Consider the following 16,187-nt stretch of genomic DNA (forward strand, 5'->3'; position numbering starts at 1 on the left):
TAAAATTTAATAACTTCTACGGCCACCATACCGAAATCAATATCTACTTAAACACTTTCAACTATATTAAAACATTTTAAGAAAATTTTAAAAAGCAGACACAACTACACAGATCTCAATGGATATGAATCACAAAAACTTTAAATTTGTTTCAAATAAAATCTAGATAATAATTTACGTATTGGGTGACTACTGAACTTTCCCATGAAAAAAATAAGTTGAATATTCAGGTCAAAGGTAATTCCAAGGACAACAACACAGACATGCAAACACCACAATACTACCACCATGAGTACATATACATATAACTCAAAAAGTGTATATCACAAAATGCACAGATAACTTGGCAATGCAATGAATGAACAAATGTTCCATATAATAAAATCAATAAAGTCGGTGGTAATTTAATTTAAGAAACAAAACCTCAAGTAAAGAGAGACATACATAGTAAAAGGATAATTCAGTATAAACAAAGAAACAAATAAAAACTGATAAGTATAAATCAAATGAGCATTTGCAGTTTATTTTGAAAATACATGAAAATGAAGTAGGGAGAATGAAAGAAAAAAGTTAAGGCATAACGCTTAATAACCTTCTAGTGTATTCATGACTATTTACTTGAATGTAAAACAAAATTAAGTGAAGTAAATTTTCGAGAGAGAACAAACTAAACAAAAACATAAAAATTTTTATCACATAATGAACAGGAATGAAACAAATCACCTAAAATAAAATTCATTAAACCAGAATATAAAAATTATACCATACTGTTTTGTATGTTTATAAGAAAGTTGATCACAAGTATTGAATGAATTTATGCTATTAAAATAGATCCATTATTTAGAAATGCTCTTATATTATATTGTCTTTAATAATTATAAAGTCCAATGTGTTCTATCAAAGCCCATTGACAAACCAGATATAATTCTTCTAGCTTCTTCTTTATCCATTGATTCAAATACATAACACGTAAAATGACTAGCTGTAGTGCACGATTCTTCTCCGGCTATATATGCAAAATAATTGGTTCCATCGGTTCTTCGACCGCATGAAGATATTTGTGGATAGGAATGACGTAGTAGAGGTTCTTCACTACGAGAAACTTTATTATCTTTCCGCTGTAATTGCCATACAGTCACTCCCAATTCACCTTAAATGAAAAAATATTTTTTCAAATAAGTTATTGTATCTTACTGTTTAAAGTCGAGCGACGTTAAAAATAGTAAAAATAGAGGACAATATGAAAATATTCAGTGGAAAAATGCAGAACCCACAATTTATTTATTTAAACACATAAATATTGGTACAAAGAAGGATCAGATACATATGCGCCGCACAAATCTCATTCGATTTGCTTGAGGGCTGTGATACTGACCAGGTGCCCAAACTAAAGCAGGTGCTTTTCTTAGGGAGCCACACCCCGAGCCTTTGACCGAAAGATCTGATCCACAAGGCAGTGGAGCATCGTGAGGAGATGCAGTCCCATGGTAGCCGGTGACCAACGATTGATTCGTACGCCATTTGTTCCCTCAGGATACTGGAGCCCATGTACACCATTGGTTTGGAATCGAGGTTATCCAACTTCCCTAGGTGGACTCGCCGTATCCACCAACCCGGTTAAAGCGCCGGACATTCGCTTTCGTCCTCTCAATTTTGTGAACAACACCCATGGCACGAGAAGGCAGTGAGTAGGACTTCCCTGGTAGAGGCTATATATTCGCTGGCCATGTGAGAGCATTTCGAGAGGGAGAGCGGACTCTCCCCACTCTCGGCCGTACCAGGGCATTTGGGGGCGAACCCACAATTTATAACATTACAGACGTAAGCTTAGTCAAATAATCGAGAGATCTTAACGTTATCAATATACTGTTATAATTTCCCTTATTACGACCCAGCTATCCCTGTGGCTTAGTATTCTTGGACGTCTGTTCACTCAACAAGTCCCCAAATCAGAACACCTTTAAACAGGAACAAAATTATATTCCAAATAACAATGGTAGATGGGAGTAAGAAGTACAATGAGAGAAACGTTAGTATATTTATGGTTTTTACATGAGAAGATTCTAGAGTCTTCTCCAAGTATCCACTAACGCTGATTGGCCAAGAAATAACCAATCAGCGCACCCAAACATAATCCTCCACGGAGCGTGCTTTAATGAAGTCTATATTCCGCTAACATATACAGAACCCAAAATTTCTTAATCTCTAAAGCGAAAGAAGCTTATATCAATTGAGCTGCATAAACAACTCTGAGACAAAAGATCAAGTGAATAAAACCAGGGTACATAACAAGAAAAGTATCTACCTTAATAATAGACCTATGCGACCAAATAACATGAGGAGAAGCTAGTAAAGAATTCGAGAAAACTAAATAAATCATTACTCTAAGGTTAGTATTAAAAATCTTGGATAAACCAGCAATTTCATATATATATATATATATATATGACGAAAAAGAAATAAGCATTGATTTACCTAATTCAATGTGCACAGGACTTTGCTCATCTGGATTTTTTAAGTTACTTAGAACAGAAACAATAGACTGATTTATAAAATTAACTCCACCACTTGAACCCACTTCACACTGTCCAATATATCGAAAATGATACCAGGGTTCCTGGTTGAGAAACTTCGAATTGTCAATAATATGAACTAGTGGGTAAAACCAAAAAGCAAAGCACGCAAAAATCAATGTCTACCTAACCAATGATTGAATTACTAAAAATGACATGTTACAAAAACAAATGATTTCTATATGATTAGTCCTTTCTTGAAACTTTTTAAAGCACAGGGAAGCAATCATTGTGGTATTTGGTTTTTTTATGTGAGGGGAGGGATTTTCTATATTTCCTCAGTAATGAACTTATGAGAACCTCTGGTGGGATAAAATAGTGGTTCCTCAGATTTACTAGTTTGAACTTGAACCAATGTTTCTCGTCCTTTGATACATGCTTCAGTCCAGATAACTGGCTACAAAAATTTACAAACTAACATTCCAAGTCGATACAACAAGATTCATTGTGCATGACAAAGCTTGATGTTCATGCTTTATAAGTAATGATTTTGTGTTTATAAATATGAGACATGTTGATATCGACATATTTAGCAATTAAATCCAATAGGACAAAACGAGTTTGATAAACTGAACAGATACATAATGTATTTAAAAATTTGATAAGCGAATAGTAGTAACAAGTCACATTGATGTTTTTTATCAATCGTGATAACAAAGAAAAAGAACGACGAAAATACGTATATTAGTGGAAGATCCTTTTGTTCCCCACCAAATTATAAAAAACTATCAAACATGACAACTAGTTTGCAAGCTAATTAGTAACTAGTTGCTATGATAGTTTCTCTTATTAAAATGTTTCTTTTGTTGTGTATCATTGTCACTGATCATAAACAATTTGTTTGTGGATTGCTTAGTTTTAGACACAAATGCATTTCTCAGAGTTAATTTCTGCCAAGAATATACTATGCTTGATAAATGGTTCTTAGTTCTCGTCAATACTACTTATTTGCCCAACACTAAACAATGTTATTGGTCGCGCAACATCGTGGATTGGTTGAAATTAGACATTAACACTGCTAGATACCGACTCAGTGGTATAGAGGTTAAACGTTCGCGCGCGAGACCAAGGGTCTTGGGCCCGAGTTCCACTGCTGAGTCCCATACTAGGGCAAAACGGCCGTCCAGTGCTTCCAGGTTTTCAATGGTAGTCTAACATTGATCAGTTCATGATCTCAATTAAAACTCAACAGCTTCCACAACCCTCTACCGATAATTTTATTGGTATTTTACACAAGCGATAATGTTTCTAATTAGCTGATAATTAGATGGCTTTGATACTTTAATAACTGTTTGTTAACTTGAGAAACCTTAAACAGAAGAAACGACAGGGAATAAAATTTTCAGAATTTTGGACTTCATATAAGCGCAAGGAATGAATACATTACGTAAGCTACTTATCATAATTATTTTAACCACACTATTATTACCTATTGACACACAAATTATGAGTATTATTACTTTCTTTGCACTAACTCTTGCAATTTTCCCTGATCCAGCAAATCAGAAAACTGTGTCCGAATCACACTAACCTTATTACATAATCTAAAAACAAGAAAGTATGACCATAAAGGTGACACTTACATAACATAATTAAAACTACGTCTAGTGAATTCAACCTCTTAGCTTTCACAATTGACTTCCCTGAAGTTTTCTGGCTCTATTTAGTAAGAAGATACGAAGAATAATATATGGCTTGAAAAACATTTACACTTAGCCATACACATGTAGGGGTGACAACATAAAAATCAATCTCCACAACAATTATAACTAGTCACTAAACAACAAAAGGTTAACGAAATATTACAGTTGACCTAAAATGAAGTATTGATAAGTAAAGTACCTTGTCCTGATCTTTCAAGATCCGCAATCAAATTCACATAACCATGTTGCTCTAAAAGAGATCTCAAACGGGGATATATACGCCCATCAGGCATTAGAGCTTTCGTAACACCGACTGGAATGGGTTGTCCATCATAAAGAGACCGAAGATTATTTAAAAAGAGTCCAGAATTGTGTAATATACAACCATACATGGTAGATAGAATATCACCAACAGTTATCTGATCCTCTTCTGCAACAACTCCAGTAGGATCTACTTCTGTAACTAAATAGTGGCCATCTACTGTCTCTATACGAGCACCAAGCATTCTATTGGGGATGAAACACGATTAGTTATTTAGTTATTAATAAATCTATTATGCAAAAATCAGGAAGAAAATATAGAGATCTTACAACTCATAAAACTGTGAATATAATTCGGTTACTTAAGTAAACCATAACAACAGAAAGAAAGGAGACATCTGAAAAGGAGTTAAATTCAACAATAATGAACACTTTTGAATCAGACACCGTAATGTAATTAAAATGTGTAAAGTTTTTCCTTCGTCTTGTAGGAGATCGGTTCTCACCCACTAACTTATAAATTTACACTCACTTCACTCATTAATTCTTAGTAACCAGACAGTAAAACCACTTCAATTAATGAGCTGCTAGTCAGTTATTGAGTCATACCTAAATGCATGGGCTTTATATTTTGACAATTAGAAGATACTAGAAATATAAGTTGAGTAAAGAAGTAATTCTTTTCAATAAGATCTTTGTTGAAGTCTACACTAATATACATGCTTTACAATTAAGTATAGAATCAATATCAAATAAATGGTAGTGAATCAATGTAAAAATATGATGAGTAGTTAGTTAACAAAACTTCCATAAAATTAAGATTAAAACTAAGGTGGAACTTCATAATCAGTTAATTACTAACACTGTAGTGAACGAGGACACAAGTGGGGACAATCGAATGTATTTGAACACAAAATTACAGAACATCTTAGTAAAATCTGAGAATTATACAGTAAATACTTAATTTGCAAAATGGCAATCAATTTCTTGATACTTGACTGTTCCTTTTGCAAATATCAGTCAATCGTCTCAGACTTCATTGTTTTTTTGTTTTCGCACCAGTCATTCTTTGTTCTCGTTTTCTTTTCTTTGATCTTAACCTTCTGCCTCCAGGCATTTCACTTTTGATTGATGATACATACTACTTATATCTATCGACATCAGTAGCACACACCACAACACTAGTTACATAAGACTAGACATAAAAATTAAAGTTGAATATAAATATACACGTTTCATGTTACCCATAATATCAAAAATAAGTAATTAATAGAATGAGTGGAATGAAAATTAGATAATCAGATCATTCAATAGAGTAAGTTAATATTAAAATTATAAATTAAAATGTAACAAAACTGGAAAAATCGAGTAATTCGAAAATATTTTTCAGAGAAGCATGATTTTAACTTAGTAGTAATTTCACCTTAGTTTTAATTTTGACTTTATCAATTGAAAAGAATTACTGCTTCACCCAGTTTATATTTTCAATGTTTTAATTAGAAGACACTGAAATAAATGTATGTCAAAAAGTAAAAAAATGAAATTGTGAAGTGATAGAGAAGAGGAAGTGAGTATCATCAGAAAGAATTAAATGGGTAGAATTAAGTGAACAGAAGTATTGTATAATGGGATAAACAGCTTAGTTAGGAAAATACAACCAGAAATTCAATTCAGTCGAGAAATTTTCTGACATTTTCATGAAGTAATAGATCACATCAGGACCGCCACTGGTTTGTATTCTAAGCCATTTATGACAACGTCCCAAGCTACTGTGTTGTATTGTTTCTAGGACCCCAACCAAGGAGTTGTAAAGGATCAATAGATGCCACTCTTGCACAGTTCTTTTCATACCACGACACCAAGTCATAAAAGATGTCGAAACACGCTGTTTCCCAAACCCAACCAAACAACCCAGTCAGCTCCCTGACCAGAAAGCACCAACACTCTTAAAAAGAACTGAGGGTAAGTCATCCGGGCCTGGTGACTTGTGACGCTCCCGCAGCTAGGGATCATTTAAATGATAATAGAACTCATCCTCGATTACATCCGAGCTGCAATCTATCAGAGCGTATGCGAAAAAAATAATACATCGCTTCCCACACTCATTTCTCCTCACTTTGGTGGATTTATATAGTCATCAAGTGCGCAAATATTCGTTTGACACTAAAAACTAAACCATAAAGCTGAGAAACATAGTGAGTTTTGTGAAAATCTAAAATTAAGTACGAGACATTTGTAGATGATTTATAATGTAATGTGTCATACTTGCATGGAACGAATGTAAACGCCTTAAATGTTGGAAGACACCATGTTTCATCAAGGAATTCCGTATTATCCACATTCAAATTAAAAGGAATCCGACAAACTTCACTGACAAGAGAAGAAAATATTTGAATAAGAATATCATCCCCCATAACTGACTCGGACTCCTCATAGAATGCAGCTGATAAATGCATGTTATTCAGCAATAACTTAAATGGGAAATCCAAAGTTCCAGAATTCAATAACATACGAATAAGGAGACGCCCACGTCCTTGAGCGGTGGTGACACTACGGCACTTGTGAACCTATAAAATCAATTTGATGCGAATCAACGTATGCTAAACAAAACTGCTCAATAAAATATACCAAAACGTTGCATAATTCATAAATAACAAAATAGTACCAATCTATTTATCAATAGGAAACAAACGAGAAAACAATGACAAATTATGGGGTTCTCCAGTACAGCTTTCTTTTATACCACCTATGAACACGCCCAGTTTTTAAATACACCAAATCTACCCGTTCCTAAACCTCCATCATTTCCCACTTCTGGTATATTAATCCATCTGGCTGAAAAAACTAATTAACATGATAAAAGTAAACTCTGGTAGTTTGCTTAGTTGTTTCAAACCTTTATGCTTAATAGTAAGTCAAACTTACCATGGATTATGCCTTTCTTGTATAAAGCTTAAATTTTAAAGCGACATGGTAGAAGGGCTTCTAATACTTAATCACTAACCATATGTTTATTAAATAATACAAGACTAAGATTTGACTGTTAATCCCGAATACCATTATGAGCATGTTAGTTCAAATTGTTGTAAATAGCTGACATTTAATCAAATAAATTGAGTACAAACAGGCACGTAACTAAGACCTCACATATAAAAAAGTCGCAAGTCTACGAAAACAATCTTATCTGAATGTTTATCATTTGTATCAGCATATCAAGTGTATTAGATGTCGGCGGACCGATCACAATATCCGAAATACTCAACCAAGAAAGAAATTGACAGAATATTTTCATCAAATATAAATCAAGTTGTTAAAGTAAAATAAAAGAACAAAATAAACTTAATATGGAAATCAGTGGACAAGGATAAACAGGATAGTAAGTTGATTTATATAGATATATATCGACAGTAAATAAGTTTATTTGTACTTTCCATGCGTGAATAAACCAATGACTCAGTAATTCAGGTACCGGTGGTCTCAATGTGTTAGCTATTTTGGTAACCATGTCGTAATTACATAGTATGACAGAATGAACTAGCATAAAATGCGCTAATATGCATACGTATGTTTATAAAATATCTCCGTCATAGAAATAGACTATAAAATATCGTGACTGCTAGGATGAAATGTTTAGACTACATAATATGGTTGGTAGAGAACAAAGGTGATGCGGTTAAAGTTTCCGAAATGTGACCGAGAGAGAAGAGAATAGTTCCTCAAGCTATGTCACAAATATCCTGGACTTACCTGTTCCCAAACAAATATGACTGGGTTTATTTCCTGTTATTCAGTTGCAGAATGAAATGAACCAGACTCAAAGCCATCTAACAGACTAGGATGACAAAACAAGGCTGAAGAATGATAGAATAAGTACAAAAATAAGCTTGTTTCTTACATAAGACCCTTGAAACTGGAGAAAAATGAGAAGATTCTGGCAAACTTATGCTCTTTACCAAACCACTTTGAAGAATTTTGGTAGGTCTCACTTTGACATATTGTTCTATTTAAAAAAAATGTACAACTATACATGTTTAATGCCGTTTAAAGAGCATATTTAGATGAGTAACTGAACAATTAGTCTGATTCCTGTCAGTCTTAAATGTGATACATGAAATCGAGAGTAAGGTTACGGACTTGTATGAAAATATGGAAAGAACGTGCCATATCAAATATATGTTAAGAGTATTCTATGTAAAAACAGATTCATGTAATACAGTTACCCAATCTTCTTATTTTGGGGAAGCCACCAAAAGTTTGAGGTTTCTGTGCCATTTACCCTAAATTTTCTATACAGGCTTCCCCAATATAGGGAGATTGGGTATTCAACTGCTTAAGAAACCACTTAGGATCATCAACAACTTGGCTACTAATACCGTTCACCCGTATATTACATTTGAATTGTTTGAAGCGATTGTTACGCATATGTGTAAATACCACGGTATATGAACATATATGTACTCATATTAACGATTGCAATTGTTAACATGCATTAGCAATAAATGGGTTGCTAACTGAATACCACTTACACGATTAACTGCCTCCAAATAACTTGGGTGGACAAATGTTTCCCATTTTTCGCAAATGCGTGGAATGTTTTTCATCCAGTTCCAATAATCCTTCCGCTTTATAAGGCGATGACTACACTTTAGTCCCATGCGTAGGACAGATTCTACAGCCTCACATAAACTTTGTAAAAATTGAGTTTCATCCGTAACACTTTCGTCATTAGCTTTATGAAAGCTGAGGATGCATGACTTAACTTGTTCGAAGAAAATAGGTTTTTGTACCATCGTATTGTATTCCCGCCTAATCAATCTGCGCGATCAATCTACAATTTTTGTTGAGTTGATTTAGCTTAAATCATCTCTATTGAGATTCAAGTCAATGAAGTAGTATATGATCTCCAAATATAAGGAGATACGCAAAGACGAAGAAACCGTATGTTAGTCAACAGGATAAGCCTGTGAAAGACTTCAATATTTGATTTTCAATAGTGAAGATACGGCTAGTATTCTAACTTTACAATTAGCTACCAGTAGCACCTTCTATAATCGAAACCCTTTTGGTCAAATGGAAACCAGAAGTCAGACGAGAAGAGGCAGGAAAGATATATTTGATACGTTACCAATATATCGAGAGGCGTTCGTTCTTAACTGACTATTGAAACGTAGGAGCAGTGTCCCACGCCGAGTTGCAACGTGATCTGGTGCGGATGCATGACCGAAAGCCTTCAGTTAAACAAGTCCACTTAAACAACGTGGTCAGCATCCAATGTCGAACACTTAGTAAGCTATTGATTTTGGGGAATTATTTACAGCTACAGATCACTCCCCCCCCCTAGTGAGGTAGTGATGCCCCTAAGACGTGACCAGCCAGAAGTTTAAACCCAACGAGTTTGTCGTTGGCAAACACTCTTCTGATAGCTTGCTTCGTTTAGCAGCGTCTGGTCGTCTTTCCTTAAACTAAGGGACCATGAGGTACAACACAACAATAAAGAAATAAAATACAATGAAAATTTCGGTTCCTTGGGAAACATCGTCGTTCTTTTCCAGCCGTCCTGGAAAAGAGAAAAAATAAAACGTGTGAGTGCATGTCAAAAATACACTCGTACTTGAGTAAGGACACAAGATGAGCGACAAAAAAAATAAATAAACTAATACACTTGCAAACAGCGTAAAAGCGATCGGAAAACAAATGGTTTTTTTGGGTTTTTTTTATATATAAAAAAAATATAAATACGCTCAAAAAAAGATAAAAATGTTTTGTTTTTTTGTTTTTTTTAGATAAAAAAAATGAGCATATTAAAAAATTATTTTTTATCATAAACAATGAAAAGGGAATTTGAGATAGAGCTTGTGTCCTACGTGCAATAGTCGTTAAGATGTTCTGGAAATCTTACTCTTCTTCCAGAACGCGTTGTTTTAGGTTTATCTATCGACGTTGACGAAGTATCAAGTTGTGTGTCGGTTGTCGTGTAGGGTACTGCGAGTGTAGGAGCCGTGTCGTACGATTGTACCGAAGGAAATTCGACGTAGCTAGGGTTTCATTCTAAGTACGCTGCTTTGAGTCGATCGATACTGATGCTATCGTTCGCGCCGTTCTTATCAACTACATAGCACTTGGGTTCGCGTTGAAGAACTTTGAAGGGTCCTTCGTATGCTGATTCGAGAGGTCGTCGATGTGAGTCTCGACGAACGAAGACGTGTGTACTATGTCGTAAGTCAGGTTGAACGAAAACATCAGTTGATTGAGGTCGAGTGTGAGCAGGTTTAACTGAACGCATAGCGTTTGTAAGCCTACTCGTGTAAGATTTTAGATCCATGTTCAATGAAGAAGCTGAAGGATCTACGAATTCTCCTGGAAGTCGGAGTGTCGTTCCGTAAACGAGTTGAGATAGTGTATCCAATGTCAGCTTTCACTGCATTTCGGATACCTAGCAAGACGAGTGGAAGAGCGTCTGTCCACTGTGAAGCGTTTGCAGCTGATAATGAAGCTTTAAGTTGTCTATGAAAACGTTCTACCAACCCGTTTGCTTGTGTGTGGTATGCTGTCGTTCGGAAGCCCGTGATTCCTAAAAGTGAGGTCAGAAAACGGAAAAGTTCAGATTCGAACTGGCGTCCGCGGTCTGTAGTGATGGTTGAAGGGCAGCCGAAATTTGCTACCCATCGTTCGACGAAAGCGCGAGCCACTGTTTCAGCAGTAATGTCCTTAATCGGTACTGCTTCTGGCCATCGAGTAAAACGGTCTACGCATGTTAAGAGATATGAGTATCCGTTTGAGCCGGGTAAGGGTCCTACCAAATCTAGATGAACGTGGTCGAAACGAGCGTTTTGAAAGAGCCTAAGGGACATTTGTTGTGTCTTATGACCTTAGATTTCTGACAGCTTACACAGGAGCGTGCCCACTCCCTCACGTCTTTAATCATGCCAGGCCAACAAAAGCGTTCGGCTATAAGTTTGACTGTTGCACGAGCACCTGGATGAGAAAGATTGTGCAACGTATTGAAGACGTTGCGTCGATAATGTTTTGGTACGATGGGACGGTCCCTACCTGTAGATGTGTCGCAAAGTAAGGTTTCCTTACCTGTTCCCATCTGCTTAATACTTAGTTTAAGAGTTGTCGAGGATAACTCATGCTGAAGATCAATGTCTTCTTTTTGAAGCTGAGCGAGTTTAAGAAGGTCGATTCCTTGGAAACTGTTCAAGGAAATTATTCGAGACAAGGCGTCTGCGACTACATTGTTAGCTCCAGAAATGTGTTGTATGTCTGAAGTTAACTGCGAAATGTAGTCGAGTTGTCGAGACTCTCGCGGTGAGTACTTGTCTGAAGATGAACTTAAAGAGAAGGTAAGAGGTTTGTGATCGGTAAAAAATGTGAATTCTCTTCCCTCGATGGAATGTTGGAAATGCCGTACAGCACAATACATAGCTAGGAGTTCCCTACCGAACGTGCTGCACCTAGATTCCGCGTCTAGCAACCGTCTCGAGAAAAATCCTAAAGGTTGCCAAGAGTTGTTAACCCATTGTTGTAAGACTCCTCCGATTGCTGAGTCGGATGCGTCTACGGCGATACTAGTGGGCGCTTGAGTGTCCTGATGAGCAAGCAGGGTTGCCTTAGCGATGTGTTCCTCAACTGTGGAGAATGCTTTACGGGCTGTGTCGTCTAAACTAATTGATTTTGCATTTCCACGAAGTTGGTCGGTTAACGGTTTCATAAGAGATGCGCATTTAGGTATGAACCGTCTGTAGAAACTTACAAGTCCGTTGAAAGTTCGCGACTGCTTGATCGTGGTCAGTTCTGGGTTATCCAGAATGGCCGCCACTTTGCTTCTAAGGGGTCGGATGCCTTGGGCATCACTACTGTGTCCTAAGAAGTCTAAGGAGTTGGTTCCGATTTGGCATTTCTGAATGTTTGCAGTAATGCCATGCCTTTGGAGTCGATCGAAAACAATGTCCAGATGCTTGAGATGTGATTCTCTGTCTAGACTTGCTATGAGACAGTCATCAACATACGCATGTACAAAGTTAAGATCTCGGAAGACGTCGTCTATGAACCTTTGGAAAGTTTGAGCCGCATTTCTTAAGCAAAAAAGGCATTCGAAAGAATTCGTAAAGACCGAAAGGAGTGATGATGGCGGTTTTAGGAACGTCGTCAGGTGCCATCGGTATCCCTGAGTATTTGTCGAGTAATGATTGATATAGGGGGTCTATGGTGTGCCTAATCGTGACTGGCGATAATCTGCAACCAGAAAAAAGAGTTACGCAAACAGATAACTTAGTGTTTCCGTCTATTAACCTTCGTGAGCGTGTGTCGATGAGTAGATTGTGGTATTGTAACAGGTCTATACCAATGATTGGCATAGAGACATCTGCAACAATAAAAATCCAGTGTATGGGTTTGCGTAAACCCACGTTAAGGTAGACGTACCTTTTACCATATGTAGCGATCGGCTTTCTGTTTGCCGCCTATAAACTTAAAACAGACTCTTGAAGTCTGTCGTTGAAGTTCGCGGGAAGAACGCTAACTTCTGCGCCGGTGTCGACGAGGTAGCGAACTTTCGTCGTCACATCAGTGACATATAACAGGCGGCTGTGTTCGCCTGCTACGGTTGCCGTTAACGCGTGCCGGCTGGGAAGTTTCCCGAACTGTTTTTCGTGTCATTCGATTTTCAGGTCGGATAATTGCAGGGTTTTCTGCAATTTCTGGAAGACTTACCGTACTGGTTATGATACCAGCACCAGTCGGGGTTGTCTGTCTCTCGACCACGAGGGACAGATCGCTTACGTGAAACGCTCCTACGTGAGGATTTCGACCGACTACGGTCATTGCGAAATCGAAGGTAGCGTGTGAGAGTACGACATGATTCAGAGATGTCATTCGGGGTCGTTTGAGGCTTTTCTTTGACTGAAATGACCTCAGCGTTAAGAGACTTCGTTATTTCCAAGATGCGATCGGCAGATGCAGCTAGTTCGTCTACGGCGTTGTTTCGGAACGAAATGAGCACTGCCTGCACCTGGTTCGGGAGTTTAGACAAGAAAAGTTGTTTGAATAGGCCATCGTCGAACGTTCTTTGATCTATTACTTCTCTCATCCTTAACAACATGTCCGTCGCGGAACCATGTTGCAGGTCGATATTGTTAAGTAGTTGGTCTAACCGTTGTCGATCAGTTAGATCTCCGCGTTTTAGAATCGACCGTTTGAGAGTTTCGTAAAGTTCCGGAACATCACTAGTAAACATACTAGGTGCTACGTACCTGTTGAATTCGCGCGGTAGCGCCTTAACTACCGTGAGGAATTGCGTGCGCGAGTCTGTGATTCCGTGCCCGCAAAAGTCTGCTTCTGCGTAGCAGAACCAGGACTCAATATTGTCAGGCCAAAAAGGCGTTAACTGAATCGAAGGTGGGGGAATAGATTGTAACTTAAAAACCTTAGGTGTCTGTTCCGTTATAGTATTATTAGGACGAGAAATATATAATTAAAATATATCCGAAAAAAGGTATATCACAATATATATAAATCAAATAAAGAAAAATAATTAATAATGAAGTTCCAAAAGGAACAGACTCACAGTTTATGCGCTTAGTGTACCAGATCACGTCAGGTTCACCACTGAAGATACGACTAGTATTCTGACTTTACAACCTGCTACCAGTAGCATCTTCTATATTCGAAGCCTTCCCCAACCAATCGAAATCAGAATCAGACGAGAAGAGGTAGGAAAGATATATTTGATACGTTATCAATATATCGCGAAGCCTTTATTCTAAGCTGGCTAGTGAACGTAGGAGCTGTGTCCCACGCTGTGTCGAAACGTGATCTGGTACGGATGCATGACCGAAAGCCTTCAGTTAAACAAGTCCACTTAATACGATGTGGTCAGCATCCAATGTCGAACACTCAATGAGCTATTGATTTTGGGGAATTGTTTACAGATACAACATCAACATTAAGAAGTCAAACAACTTATTCAGATCCGAATGTGTCCTTTCACACACTTTTTATTGAACCACTGAGACTTTCAGTACATTGTCCCATATGCATATCCCGAATTGAGTTCTACATATCAACTACGTCCTTGTCTAAAAGTGACTTAGGGGTCAAAGATTCAGCAGCGAAACTGACGAGTTATGGTCAAATTGGAGAGGACTAGTTTTCGATACAATCCTACGCTTATGTGCCAAGGAAAATCTGTAGCTCGGGTGGATGGCCTTGGTGGAGTTTTGTCACCTGGGCAACATGGTTTTGTTGAGGAGCTTTCATTGTTCTTCTGAACAACATCACTACCACAAGATTCGGGTAGAAGTGAAGCATTTGAACTTCTCTACGTATGACTAACAGCTTACTCTGTCAACCTAAGTCCTAATTGTTGACCATCAACTCTCTATTATTTGCCTCTTCACTTCGACTTTATCTCACACAAACCTGATATTACACTTGCACACGATTTTCCCGGTCAGTCGTTAAATTTGATTGACTTCGATGTTGTTCAATTGCTAACTACAAGAGGATTCTTTTCCCTTTCTTAGAAACTGGAACGATCAACGACTGAGATCAGTTAGATGGGATTACGTTCATATTCCAGATTCTAGCTAATATCTTAGTCAGTTTGACAGTTAAAATTGCATTGGTATAAACATTTGGCCGCTAACTGACGCATATACAGGCGAAGATGAAAGGGGTGTCTGTTTTGTCTAATGCAGTGTTCTTCGCAATACGGACGGTTGATTTCTTCATTGATATCGTCATAATATCTAGTACGTAATTTATGTATGGTACGACGATCCGTTTTTTGGCTCCTATGTTTGATTTCATTTCTGCTGACGAAGTGGGCTTATGCTTCCTGATGAAGCTACTTGAGTAATGTCTCACATCAAATCGGCGCAAAAATACTGTGAAACAAATCGTTCTAAATTAGACGAAAGTCCATATATACGCTTGAGTAACCATTCTTTGAAAAATATTTTTTTCACCTTTTTGTGCCACAAATGTTCTGCGTGATGTTCCCACCTTCTTCGACAAAGTTTGTACGTCGTTGATTTATGTCATTTAGGTTTCATCCTCGTCTACACCTTCAGGTCAATATTACTGCTTTAAACCCCCCGGTAAACGGAATATGAATCTTTCGTGCCTTAAAGTAACCCTCGTGCTATTGATAGAAGAAACCAGAGAAGTAGTGAATAGGTCTTTATTTCGATCTTCGCGCAGTCACAGTGGAGCGTGGGATTATCTGTTCAGACAAACAAAGACTCTTAACATTCAATATAAGATAATAGGGAATATAACGCTTACAAAAAGTAAGGAAGTGAATGAATACTTGAACAATACTGTTTTAGCATATGCTTGGTTGTTTGGGGTCAACTCTTAACCAACCAACCTGAGCTGTTACATTAGCTTCCCCCTAGAATCGACTTCCGTAGGAACGTCGGTTCGATTAACCTATCTATCGAAAACACCTTAGTTCTATTTCTCATCCCAAGGCGAAATTATCAACTCGCTCACTATTTGACTTACAATCAGTTACGACTAACGCTTTCAACGATAGTCCATGGATGTCTCTTCATTTACTAGCTTGTCATCTTATTTTGTAGCATGTGATCTTTTCTACAACTATCGCTGACGGTTTGCTGCGTGCTTTCAAGAGAAAGTGTGAGAATGTGGAATAAGAATATCTGAGGAAGTGCCGCGAGCGGGCTACCCAACACCATGTTGG

The 16,187-nt window shown here is 37.4% G+C and overlaps 1 protein-coding gene across 1 annotated transcript; it reads right to left on the bottom strand.

Moving 5' to 3' along the window:
* Positions 1–875: 875 nt before the first annotated feature.
* Positions 876–9,267, bottom strand: Smp_018640 (hypothetical protein; the record flags this gene model as incomplete). The annotated part of the gene is made up of 4 exons (XM_018798911.1): positions 876–1,150; positions 4,416–4,723; positions 6,743–7,044; positions 9,004–9,267. 4 exons carry the CDS (start codon positions 9,265–9,267, stop codon positions 876–878), a joined length of 1,149 nt encoding a protein of 382 aa, XP_018650753.1.
* Positions 9,268–16,187: the final 6,920 nt, after the last annotated feature.

This window comes from Schistosoma mansoni, chromosome 3 (assembly GCF_000237925.1).
Source record: "Schistosoma mansoni strain Puerto Rico chromosome 3, complete genome".
In the NCBI taxonomy this organism is placed as follows: domain Eukaryota; kingdom Metazoa; phylum Platyhelminthes; class Trematoda; order Strigeidida; family Schistosomatidae; genus Schistosoma; species Schistosoma mansoni.